This window comes from Panthera pardus, unplaced genomic scaffold, assembly GCF_024362965.1.
Source record: "Panthera pardus isolate Hobbes unplaced genomic scaffold, ASM2436296v1 HiC_scaffold_8, whole genome shotgun sequence".
NCBI classification, from domain to species: domain Eukaryota; kingdom Metazoa; phylum Chordata; class Mammalia; order Carnivora; family Felidae; genus Panthera; species Panthera pardus.
The window spans coordinates 52,922,980-52,936,050 of NW_026527013.1; the positions used below are offsets into that span (position 1 = coordinate 52,922,980).

The 13,071-nt window shown below is 46.7% G+C and overlaps 2 protein-coding genes across 3 annotated transcripts in view; one reads left to right on the forward strand and one right to left on the reverse strand.

The window, feature by feature from the left end:
* Positions 1-1,284: 1,284 nt before the first annotated feature.
* LOC128775461 (uncharacterized) lies at positions 1,285-10,491 on the reverse strand. Its single transcript, XM_053896719.1, has 5 exons — positions 10,374-10,491; positions 9,305-9,868; positions 7,231-7,328; positions 2,627-2,834; positions 1,285-1,491 (listed from the first exon to the last, which is right to left on the reverse strand). Exons 1-4 carry the CDS (start codon positions 10,489-10,491, stop codon positions 2,814-2,816), a joined length of 801 nt encoding a protein of 266 aa, XP_053752694.1. The 3' UTR covers positions 1,285-1,491; positions 2,627-2,813.
* Positions 9,644-13,071, forward strand: part of HRH1 (histamine receptor H1) — a 78,738-nt gene continuing 75,310 nt past the window's right edge. Inside the window, exon 1 of one of the 2 annotated variants that reach the window (XM_019428145.2) lies at positions 9,644-9,731. The gene's annotated coding sequence lies outside the window, so the exon portion shown is untranslated. The remainder of the gene's footprint in view (positions 9,732-13,071) is intronic. The other variant, XM_019428144.2, reaches the window with a different exon arrangement.

Consider the following 13,071-nt stretch of genomic DNA (forward strand, 5'->3'; position numbering starts at 1 on the left):
TTTGAGCTCTCCTTCAGCTTATAAGGCTTAGTCAGGTCTGACTGCTGCATGCATCTGCAGTCTCATCCCCCACCACACCCCCACCCCAGTCAAATTCTCTTGGAATTCACCCAGTGCCTTTGCATGCTGTTCCTTGTGCCTGGAATGCCCTTATTGAATCTTCTGCTTCACCTTCAGTTCAAATCTTTTGAAGTTCAGTTGAGCCATCACTTGTCCCAGGAAGGCTTCCTTGGGAACTTCTGCATCCCCACAACCACCCCACACACAGTGTAGTTAATACCCCTCCTGGGTTCCCACAGAGTGCTATGTGCTTACCTCTTCATAGTGCCGAGGGTAGCATATTACTTTTGAAATAGTAGCCTGTGTGTGTTTTTAACTAAAATGAAATTTTAAAAACTGAGGTATGATTTACATATAGTAAAATGTACAAATACTGAAATTTTTATCTATACGCTTGCCTGTGCTGTATCTCTCTCTCTCTCTCAAAAATAAATAAACATTAAATTTTTTTTTTAAAAAACGGGGCACCTGAGTGGCTCAGTGAGTTAAGCATCCGACTTTGGCTCAAGTCATGATCTTGTAGTTCGTGGGTTCAAGCCCTCCATCGGGCTCTGTGCTGACAGCTCAGAGCCTGGAGCCTGCTTCAGATTTCTGTGTCTCCCTCTCTCTCTCTGCCCTTCCCTGGCTTATGCTCGCTCTCTGTCTCTCTATCAAAAAGAAATAAACATTTTTTAAAAACTTAAAAATTTTACCTTTGTATATACCTGTGTCACCATCCCAAAGATCGAAGTGTAGAATTGTTCTAACACCTGCTTCCATTGCCCCTTCTAGGTCAAAAACAGTCCCGTTCCCCACCTCTCCCCCAGAGGCAACCACTTGTAAAACCATAGATTAGGTTTGCCAGTTACTGAATTTCACATAAGTAGAATTATATAATATTCACCTTTTTTTTTTTTTTTTTTTTTTTGCATTTGGTTTCTCTTATTCAACATAATGATTTTTTTCTTCTGTGTTGTTGTGGGCAGCAATCATTCATCCACTTTGATTACTGTGTGGTATCCCATACTATGGATTTACCACACTATTTATTCAAACTCCTATTTGAGTAGATAGTTAGGTTGTCTCCGGCTTGGACTATTATGAATAAAGCTGTTAAGATTTACGTACAGTTTTTGTGGACATGTTTTCATTTCTCTCAGAGACATACCTATGAGTGGAATTTCTGGATCTCAGGCCAATCTTTGTTTATTAAAGTTGCCAAGCAGTTTTCCAAAGTACCTGTGCCATTTTGCATCTCCACCAGGTGTGTATGAGAGTTCCAGGGGCTCCACATCCTGGCCAACACTTGATGTTGTCACTTGTCTTAAGCTTAGCTGTTCTGATGGCAGATGTGGGGGAAGCTCCTTGGGTTGTTTTTCATTCTTGCTAATTTCTGTTACCCGGAAGTCTTATCTTAAGATATTGTCTCAAGGCTACTTCCTTTTTCTGGCTCTGCCAAAATAAAATAAAAAATAAAAAAATAAAACAAAATATTTTCTTAGCTTTTGAGTTTCTAAAGTCTAGGATCATGAGAGCAACAGGAAAAGGTTGTTGTATACTGATGACATGATGAATATGGGAAAATGCAGGGTATTGAGGAGCAAGTCTCCCCTCCCTGAAACTAGATAAGAGCTTCCAGATGTAAAAATGTGTTAAGGAAACCTAACTCAGAATTGAAGTAGGGAAGCCATGGTAGAAGCTTGTGTAGCACAGCAGGAAGAAGAAAGCTTTCCTCTGGATGGGCAAAGGAGGGTGCCCTTGCCTGTAGCCCAGGAGAGGCCCCCACTTCTTCAAACTCTCATTTTCCTCCAATGAACTTGGGTTCAAAACACCCCCCACCAACTCCATTTTTTCCTTTATAAAGAACACTCTCCTCCTTTGTTCTGGAGATTTGCTTATGGTCCCTTACAGTTCGCTTGTCCTGAATTACAATTCTCTGCTATTTCTGAATGAACTGGATTTGGCTGGCTGAATCACTTACCTTTTTCTTTTAAAAGGTTGACACAGACAAGAGTAGGAGAGAGAGCTGGAGCAGCAGCAAAGGGAGAGATGGGTGGTAAGAGCTCCTGAGGAAAGGGACACTTGAACCTGCCCCTTCTCTGGACATATCCGAGCTTGGAGTAAAGCCCTAGAATCTCCAGATAAGTTCAAAGAAATTGAACGTAGAAAAGCCTGTGCTTACAGACAAATGGCTGTGTTTGGCTGGGCTGAAGAACCTCAAATGTCTACCAGAGTTCTCTGTACCCCAGGGGCCATGGGAGCTGAGCAATGGGTCCTGTGCATTTGGAAGGACCCAGGAGCAGCTGAGGGAGGAAATGAGACTTAGGGACAAGAGATAACTTAGCAGTGCCCTGTGCAGGTGGTGACCTCTCCTCGGACAGGAACAAAGATGTCTTAACAGATGCCAGAGTGGATAAGTGATGACGCACCCCAGATGTCCCCGCAGCAGTCCTCGAACTGACCTACTACCCCCAGAGAAATAGGAAAAACCTAACTTACCTGAGATTGAGGATTTCTACCCAAAATGGGTGATCAGAGCAGAGACTGAGCTCACCTAATAAAAACTAAAGTTACCTTTCTTGCTCACCTGAGTTCATGAACTGAAATTGGACCACTGTTGTACTTTTCACACTGTATTATATTTGTCTCTTTATTTTCCTTTCCTCTTCTTGAGACTAAGCAGCTGGAGGTCAGGAATAAGGTCTGATTTGTCCTGGAATCAGCAACCTTCTGTGCCAGGACCTGGCACACAGTAGAGGCTCAGTGAAGACTTGTCAAATGCTGATTGTAAGCTCCTTGAGGGAAGGGAAGAGGAAGAGAGCTAAATAGTTGAGCACGTCCTCTGTATAAAGCCCTGTGCCATATTGTACACATTGGCCACCCTATAAGGTTAGACTATGATTACCTCATTTTACAGATAAGCATATAACAGCCAACATTTACTGAGTACTCACCATGTGCTAGGCATTGCTCTTAGCATTTTTCATGTTAACTCATGTTCTCCTCCCAACTTCCTCTACAACCCAATGAGGTTAATACCACTATTATCCTCATATTATAGACAGGGAAACTGAGGCATAGAGCAATGAAGTGACTTGCTAAAAGTTGTGATAGGATTTGAGTCCAGGCTGATTGATTCCAACACATATGCGCCCATCTCCAGCCCGTTCCATTACCCATTTCCAGCCCGGTGCTCATGCTCCCTGCATGGTATGCCTGAAACCGTCTTCCTTCTTAATCCCTGCCCATCCTACTGGTGAACTCTTCACACCTTTTACACCTCCTCTGACTTCCTTGATGCTCAAGAGTAGAAATATGCATTCCAACCTCCCTTTACTCCTTTGTTCCCATAGCACTTTATTTTTGGGATTTGTGTGAGTTAGGATTAGTTTATCTGTATGAAAGAGAAGATCCAAAATAACAGGGTGATAAGCAAAATAAGTTTCTTTTTCATGTAAAAGAAGTATGGAGATAGACAGTGCAAGACGGATAAAGTCACATGACCACACCTTGCTGGAAGGGAGGCTGGGAAATCCAGTCTTGTAGTTTGATATTGAAAGAATGGTTGTTAAGAGGCAAAGCACAGTCTCTACCATGTCACTGCTTTAGCATTTACCACATCATCCCTGGGATGGTGTCTTCAGATATCTTTCTGCACAGCTAGATTATCTTGAGGGCAGATTGTTGTCATCTTCACTCTCTTATCCCAAAGTCAAGCACATGTGGAGATGCTTGAGATAGAGGAATAAGTGACTAGGTGTTATTTCTTTCAATGCCCCAGGGGCCCATAACATGGTTCTCTGCTCACAGTAAGCCTCCAATAATTGTTCAACTGAAATGAATTTAAATGTTCTCGGCCTTAGTGTCCACATTTTTAAAATGGGTACAAATGACTTCAAAACTCACTCCTAGATTAGACATGGTCAGAGTCCACTGTATAAACTTTGAAAAATACCAGCTAAACATTAAAAAATGAAAACTTAGCCAGAGATAGATGCTGTATGTAGCTTTAAGTCTTCCAGTATTTCTTCTGACTAAACACATATACATGTTCTGCATATGAATAGAATCCTATGGTGCATACATTTCATAACTAGCCATTTTCACTTAAATAACGTATGACCCAACTTCTGTTTCTGCTCAAGACAAACTAGCTTGCAGAGAGCAATTCTCTCAATAAACAACTCGAAATCCTGGCTAGAACTGTCAAAAAGAACATGAAAATCTGTTAGAAGGCATCAGAGAGCTCTCCAGGAAGCCAAGACCTGAAGGATCAAGATCCCAGAATGAAAAGAAACACATAGAGGTGAGCCCAGTCTTCTGTGTGACTTCCCCCAGGCCTTTGCCAATTCCTAGGTAACTAGATGGGGAGACAGAAGCTGAGAAATGGAGAAGCAGTCATATGGGGCTGGAGGGGCAAAAAGAGTTTATGCTGAACCCATTTCTAGGCCATATGTGTTCTCCTGGAGTATATATGAACGTCCATTGGAGTTCACAGACATTTTCCATACGTAGAGTTTTTGGTCTCTGCAGTTTTTGGTTTGCAGCTTTACTGCCACTGCCAGGCTTAAGCTCCCCATTCATCTCCACGCATCCTAGCCAGAGAGAGAGAAAGACAGAGACAGAGAGAGACAGAGAGAGAGACAGAGAGAGAAAGGCAGATAGGTCAATTTAATCTCACTTCTGGTTTGTGATCTTTCAATGAATGAAAGTGCTTTTCTAAAAGGAAACCAAACACAGATCCTTTTATAACAGTTATTTGGGCATTTTCCCTAATTACCAAAGTAATACAAATTTACTAAAGAAATATTAGGTAATACAGATAAATAAACACCAAAAGCACCTATCAATTTTCCTCTTCTTCCCACTATGCCTAATGCAACTACTTTAGGGTTTTTTTTTTTATACACAAATAGGTATATTTTTTCACAAAGTGAGTTTATGCATACCTAGTCTTTTGTAACTTGCCCTTTTAACTTTACATAGCATAACCCATTTTCACGTAATTCCATAGTCTCTAATATTACCTTAACAGTTGTAGAATGGTCCATTCTTTCGATATACCATAATTTATGTAACCAGTTCCCTATAGTTAGATATTTGGATTATTTTCCATCTTCTCCTATTGTATACAACACTGCAATGAACATCTTTATGTATATCTTGGTGATATCTAAATGATTATTTGCTCAGGAAAAACAGGGTATGGAAAAATAGACCGAACTTTTTATTTATTTTTATTTATTTTTCATATAATTTATTGTCAAATTGGCTTACATACAACACCCAGTGCTCATCCCAACAAATGCCCTCTTCAATGCGCAACACCCATTTCCCCTCTCTCCACCCCCCATCCACCCTCAGTTTGTTCTCTGTATTTAAGAGTCTCTTGTGGTTTGCCTCCCTCTCTCTCTGTAATTATTTTTCCCCCTCCCCTTCCCCCATGGTCTTCTGTTAAGTTTCTCAAGTTCCACATATGAGTGAAAACATATATCTATCCTTCTCTGACTGACTTATTTCACTCATAGACTGAACTGTCTTAAATGTTTATTTAATTTTGGGAGAGAGAGGGGGACAGAATCCCACACAAACTCTACACTGTCAGCGCGGAGCCTGATGTGGGGCTCGAACTCATGAATCATGAGATCACGACCTGAACCAAAATCGGTGACTCAACCGAGTCACCCAGACACCCCTAGACCGAACATTTTTAAAGTCCTCAACATTTGCTTCCAAAGTGCCCTCCAGGAAGCCTGTATCAGTTCCCACTCCACCAGCAGTGTGCACTCCTAACCTATGTGCTTTACTTAAGTGGGGAAGGAAGGGGTAGGTCTTATTCCAGCTTGACATATGCCATTCTTGCTCACTTTCCTTTAAATAGATAAGCTTCACGGTGTGCCAGTCTAACGACATTTATAATGGAGAAGTCACACTAACTGTCCAAGGCCAGAAACTCTGGAACTGCATCTGGGCCAAGTTGAAAGGGTCAATTGCGATAACTCTAAATAACATGCTCGATACTTGGCTGTGAAGAACTAACATCTGTTCTCACAAACTGAACTGGAAGTATAACAAGAGAAGGGCCATCTTGCCTTCTTTGGGCAGCTATCTGAAAAATGACCAGTTGGAGCTCTCAGCACCTAGAGTGCAGAGTCCCTGGAGGAAATGGCTGAGTTCATAATGTGATGGGTGTGGGGAGCTGGACTGAGCACTCTTCCCAGGTCCCCTGGGCCATAGCTTGTTGCAGTCTGGGAGTCCAACATAAGTGGCATTCATTTCCTCTGGGTCTTAAAGGCTTTGTGATTTCTAGTGTCCCTGGGCAAATGCAAAGAAAATTCCTTTGGTTAGTGAGCGATATAACACTTTTCAGCTGTTACTTTAACTGGGATTTGTTTCAGTTCAAGGGACATGGGTTCTATGACTGGGTTCTGTGGCTGCCCAGCACTAATGCCCCAATGCCCCATTATCCTGCTAAGAGCACCCTGATTTGCTTTTAGGGAACCATCCCCCACACAATCCTAGTCCTTATAACTTTGGAGGGGCTGACCCCACTTCCTGACTCTAGCTATAGATATGTAACTCAGGCTTAGCCAATCAGAGCAATTGTGATAGGTTCAGGGCTGGACATGTGACCCAATCCAGGCCAATGGGGGTCAACCCTGGGATTTTTGCTGGAAGTTTTAAGGTAGTGATCTCTTTGCTTTGAGGTGGCTTAATTGGCCATTTCTGCTTTCCTGTGGAAAGACTCAGCCTGCTAATAAAACAGACACAAAAGAAAACAGTCAAGACATAGAGGGAAACAGATTCATGACAACTTCCTTTGAGCTTCTGGCACAGACTATGTCTGAATCCAAAATGTCTTCTTAAAATTTTCAGTTCAGAACTCTTTTTGGCTGAACCTGGTTATAATTGGGTTTATGTTACCTACAACCAAAAGAATCACCACTAAAACCCTGGGTATGACACAAGTATTGTTAGTCTCATGTAACAGATGAGGTCATTGAGGCTCAGAGAAGCAAAGTAAGCACTGAACTAACAAGTGGTAGAACAGATACTTTTCATTTACCCCTTCTTAATCCATACCTCTAATCTCTACTCAGGGGCTCAACGAGTCCCCCTTTTCTAGCTTTCTTCCACCAAGCACACAAGTATGAACAGGCTCATGGAGCTAGACTGATCTAGGTTCCAGACCTGGTTCAGCATCTTCTTAACTGTCTGCTCTTGGAATGACTTGCTAGCTGTATATGCTGAACTAGTTTCTTCCCCGATTTGTGCCTCAGTTTTCTCATCTGCAAAATAGGAAGCTAACAATATCTCCCTCACAGAATTGTTGCGAGGAGTAGGTATATCAGATTATGTCTAATGATCTGAGAGCCTGGCACATGGTAAATATGAGAAAGGGCTTACTATTATTTTTCTTCTGCTGCCTGTATGTTATTAGTAAGTTGGTTACCCACCTCTGTCTCACACACCCAGGATGTGGCCTGAGTTATGATCTATCAGTTCCAAATGCTGCAGCAAAACAAACAACACACACCCTGCCCGCCAGGGGCTTCAAATAATGTCTGACCTGCTCTTTCTAAAATGCTGATGTTTCTAAAAGTGGTGATCACTATGGGCTTAGTAGGCCTAACACCAGCCTGGGAAGTGAAACTTTGGAGAGGAATTTCAAGTAAGCAGACTTTTGCTGAATTGCAGAAAGGAGAGGGAATGGAAGTGGACCCAGACTTTTCCAAGCTCCCCCCAACCTCTTACTTCTGTCAGCCCCACAGCTGTAGGGGATAGACTGCATTTCTCTTAGAGTTTGTAACAGTTGCTACCCCAAGTGCTAACTCAATTCCTCCTAAAGGGGCATTAGTCTGGTAGAGTGTAAAATATGCCAGCCCTGGAGATTCACCAGGGAATGGAGGGGGGCTAACTGTGGATTCAGAGTGAGTTCTGGTTGAGGGGTATGCTAATGAATAGAAGTCTGGTTAGAGGAACAAAGGGGGAGTCCCTTGTCTCTCTGATTCATGAAGGTCAGAACTGGTACCCAGGGTGGTAACATGGCTTGTCAGCTATCCTGAACCCATAGTCTCCTATCTCTGGGCATCACCATCAACGCTTTAATCCCTACCTTGCAGAGAGGTTCAATGGTCTATGAACTACCATTTATGGAGTACTTGCTAAGTCTCTTATGTAAATGACCTCATAGGACTTTCCAGCAGTCCCAGGGAGACGAAGATTACAGCCCAATAACCGTGACCTTGGACCTTGTAACCAGGTTGCATAGAGTGGATTCCACACTAGCTGTGTGACCTTGAGCATGTTACTTAACCTAGACTCTGTACCTCAGTTTTCTCCTCTGTGAAATAGGAATAATAATAATTCTTACTTATTCAGGGTGTCATGAGGATTAAATGAGTAAGCACCTGTAGCTCTTAGAAGAGTACATGGCACTATGACAGCTGTTTTTATTAACTCTCATTTTGCACATGTGGACCCTGAGGCCAGAAAGAGGGATCATTAACATACCACACACAGCTTGTGAAGCTGGGTCTCAAACTAGCTTTAAGTGATCCCACAACTACTGAGTGGAATTGCCTTCTACTCAGAGGAAGCTAAAACCCTCACCATGCCCCCAACCCACATCCTACACCCCCCCCCCCCAACAAACAGGTATTTTCCTCTCTCCCTCTGAACTTGGGTGTCTCTTCTGAAGTGTTGAGATAAGATCTGAGGCCATAACTGCTTAGAGGTTCAAAAGTTTTCCCGGTGCTGAGGAAAGAAAACTTTGGCACTCCTCCCCAGTTTTGGAACTGAAGGCAGCCGGTAAGAATTCTCAGGCTCCCAGAGTCACGGGGCAGAGGCTCCGGGGGACCTGTAGAAAAACCACCCTCCACCCCCGCCCTTGCAGTCTCCCGTGGTCCCAACTCTAGGTTCAATCTAGCACAGGATGCCAATGGAAACATCTTCATTTTGAAACTTGAGCTCATCTGGAGGGGCTAAGGAGAAATAGATGAGGGGTGTGGCGTTCTAGACCTTGGCGGGGGTTGGGGGGTGGGGGTGTCTCTCTAGTTCGCCATGAAACCTCTAGGGTGGCGTCTCTGTCAATCTTACAGTTTCTGCATCTGTCTGGCTCTGTCCATCTGTTTCTATTTTGGCCTCTCCAGCAGGAATAAGTGGAGGTGGGGGCATCACTAGATGTCTGTCGTTCAGTCTGTCATTGACTTTGCCAAACATCATCTCTCTGACTTTCTAGCTCTGCTTCTTTGTCTGGACTTACCTATTTCCGCCCGTCCGTCCGCCCTCAGGTGAGTGTGGGCGGTGGGGAGTTCTCGCCAGGGTTCTGACCCTTCCGAAACCCTTCTCTCCAAACCCGAGGAGCTGTCACGCTGCGCGGAGACCGAGGCCGGGGTGCGCGGCAGGAGGCGGGAGAAGGTGTCCGAACCGAGCCACAGGCGCCCCCTCGCGCCCCCTCCCGGCGTGGGGGCGGCCCTGGGAGCGCGGAGCCGGAGGCGGGGGCGCCGCAGGCCCGCGGGCCCGGGTCTCCGCCTCCCTCCCCGGCTGGCCCCCCTCGGCGCGCCTCCTCCTCCGGAGCCCCGCCTCCGCAATCCGCGCCCCCGCCGCCGCCGCCGCCGCCGCCGCAGAGCATCGAGCAGCTTGGCCGCCGCGCCCGCCGCGCCACCAAACTTTCGCCGGAGCCGGCGCCGGTGAGTCAGAACGGAGCGCGGGCAGGGGCCGCAGCGGCGGGGCGAGGCTGTGCGCTGGCCGCTGGGGTCTGGGCATCCCTGCGGAGCAGCACGGACCTCGGGAGCCGGCGGGCGCAGGGTGGGCGCGCTTGGGGGCCCTAGGGACACCGGCGGCTCGGGGAGGGTCCCGCGGCGCGGCTCGCTGCACTGCACCCGCCCTCATACTCCGTTCTAGCGCCTCGCCCCGACGCGCAGACACCTGTGGCTTCCCCGGGGTTCGCCAGGGCGCGCGCCCAGAGCGTCTGCCTCCGGGTTCTGGGGCGGAGAGGGCGAGTCCCCAGCTTTTCCAGAGCTGCCCCTGGCGCTGAGTTCGATGCTAACCGCAGTCCCAGCCCGTCTGTGGAGTGCGTTATCTGTGCCAGGCACTGGGGTGCGTTATCTGTGCCAGGCACTGGGCATCCGGTGCCTGTTGGGATTCTCCCTGCAACGCCAGGAACCGGGTGTTATTACACCCATTTTAGAGAGGAGAAAACTGAGGCTTAGAGAGGGAAAGTTGTGCCAAGGAGGGCGACCAAGTCAAGGAGAGAACCAGGGTTTTGAGCCCCAGGAGGCCTGACTCAAACCACATAACCACACGCGGAGAAGCTCCTGGTTCAGCGTCACCGGGGTCCTCAATGGGAAGCATTGAGACCACCGCCAGAGGTCTTCGGCAAGCCCAGGAGGGACGGACCACCTCCTCATTGTACCGAGGGGAGGATCCTTTGGAAAAATGGGTGGCCATTACTGCTAGGGAGTGGATTTTGGTGGCCGAAGCGCATAGGGGTTGCTCTTTCAGGGCAAGAGTGAGCAGGGACCAAATTCTGGAAGTTGCTCTGGATTTTTCTGGAAGGAGCCACCGAAGTCAGGAGCAGACACTGGAGAGCAGCAGTTCTTTATGGATGTCGCTTTCTCCCCCTGGGTGACTGTCCCCCTCACACCCACCTCCCACCCCCCTCAGAAGACCCCTTCCAACGCCTTAATCTCTTTAAGGTGTCCTCTCTGCCTGGCAGCTGGTAGTGCAGAGATGCTGCGGGCAGAGTCGCTGTCCTCCGGCAGGGGGCTCCCACCTCAGACCTGGAGTCCGAAAAGAGGGGACAGTGCTTGTCCTGAGCCTGGCTGAAAGGTGCTGGGGAATTCCTTCTTTGGTGAGGGGTGGGCCACTGTGAGTGGAGCACAGATGGAGTGTATTTCCAGAACAGGAAAGAGAGGGGAGTTGGGGATCTGATATATGCCCATTCTTGGCAGTCAGGAACCAGCATGGACTGAGAGGGGGAGAGAGAGCACCAACTGTAGTGTCATTATGCATTATCCCATTTAGTTCTCACAGCAACCTTACAAGGTAGGCACTATTACTACTAACCTCATTGGACAGATGCTCTGTTGAGGCTCAGAGAGGTTAAGTGACTTGCCTGAGGTTGCCCAGCTGGTCCGTGGCAGAATTGGGATTTCAACACAAGTCTTACCTGACTCCTTCCAGATTATCAGTGAAACTCAGGCTGCAGATAGGTCCCTCCTTCTTGTGGCTGGCAGAAGCAGAGTTAAAGAATGGGGTCCCTAATGCCTGCGCACCATTCTCCTTTTTCTCTCATGGATGTCCTCGAGGGGACCTGCTGCTGGGTGGGTCCTCATTCACAGGAATCCCTGCCAACCCCATGTAAATACACTAATATGATTCAGGACTTGCTAGACCCTGCTATAAGCCCAAGGCCACCTGAGGCTACCTGGCTCTATCAAGAGGTATTGCCCCTGGTGGAGAGAGAATCTGTGGAGAGGGGAGGGAAAGCCTGGTACCGTTTTCCAGTGTGATGCAGAATCCTTCTAAGGCAAGAGTTGGCCCAGCACTCCCTGTCTGTGATTTCAGAGCTGGGTGGAGACTGGAGCAGCCTCAAGAGGCGCCTGCAGCCCGGGGGAGTTTGGGCAGTCCTGAGCTGGGAGTGGTCCCTCTTGGCCCTCAAGTGTCCAAGGAAGGAAGAACTTGTATGTGAACCTCCTGCCATTGGAGTCTGTCAGAATTCCATGTTTGCACTTTCCTTTTCACAGTGGAGTTGTGCCTGGTGGAAATGGAGTGGCCTTTTCATAACAAAGAGGAGGGAAGCATAGCAAACGCTGCAAAAGTGTGGATCCCGGGGCTGGCTCAAATTCCAGTGTTGTTTATGAGCTCTGTGGCCTTGGGCCAGTTGCTACGCCACTCTGTTCCTCAGTTTCCCCATTTCTAGAATAGGAATGTTCATAGCACCTCCCTCACTGGATTGCTGAGAGAATTGCGTTCAGATGCACCAAGTACTTACATGGTGCCATGTCATACATAAAAGTGCTGTTTAAACGTTAGTTGTCATGAGTGTTAGTATTAAAGTCAAACAGGCCCAGCTTTATATCCTGGATCTGCCGTCTGCAAGCTGCCTCACCAGTGCAATCCTCTTGCTTTCTCTCATCTGTCAAGTGGGAGACGTAAGTGGTTTGTCCCAGAAATCTTAGTGTGGTCTTCAGCTTTAAATAGCCTGAAGCCCGATGTCTCAGGGCAGACTTACTGAAACTTCTGGCACTCCACTAGGAACTCATAAAATGCTAAGCGTTCCCATAATTGTCACTGTTAGGGTGAAGCCCACTGCTTCAAGCAGTTGCTTGAACTTCATTCTCTGGCTTGGTTCCGTGGGCCATGGGTTTGGGGCAATTTTCTAGTGTCTGTGGGCAGGACAAAGGTTCTTCCTATCTTTCCTACCTTCCTATCTTCTGTCTTAAAATCCTCTCTTCACAACATTTCCCAGGCCCAAGCCTGAGCCTCTTGGTGGTTATGGGATGGCAGAGGGTCGGTTTGAAGTTCGCTTCATAAGATCTGCCCCAGCTGCCCTGTCCTCACTAAGGCAAAGGCCTCAATAGAACACACTACTCAAGCCTGTCCTGTTGACTTGGGATATTTTGTGTACCTTCCAGGTAAGTGGAGTGGACACATCCAGAGTTCCAAAATTTTTTGCCCTTAAAGACAGAAAGTGAGGTAAAGAAACAAAAACAAAAACAAACAAAAACAAAACAAACAAACAAAACCTCAGGGTTAGAACTCCAGCCCTAGACCTTTGAACTGAGTGACCTTGGGCATCAGTCTTTTTATCTGCAAAATGGTCTTTAATCGTATTTCCCAGTGTCTGGTTCTCAGGATTAATACCAAGACGGAAAAGCAGAGAAAAGAAGGAAAAAAGCAGATAGTACAAATGGCAAAGAATTACATGCAATTGTAAGTAATTCTCATTAGCATTCAGGCCAAGCCTTAGCAGTAATTGCTACTGATCCAAGACGTTTTATCTGAAAGATGTACCTGGCAGAGGGA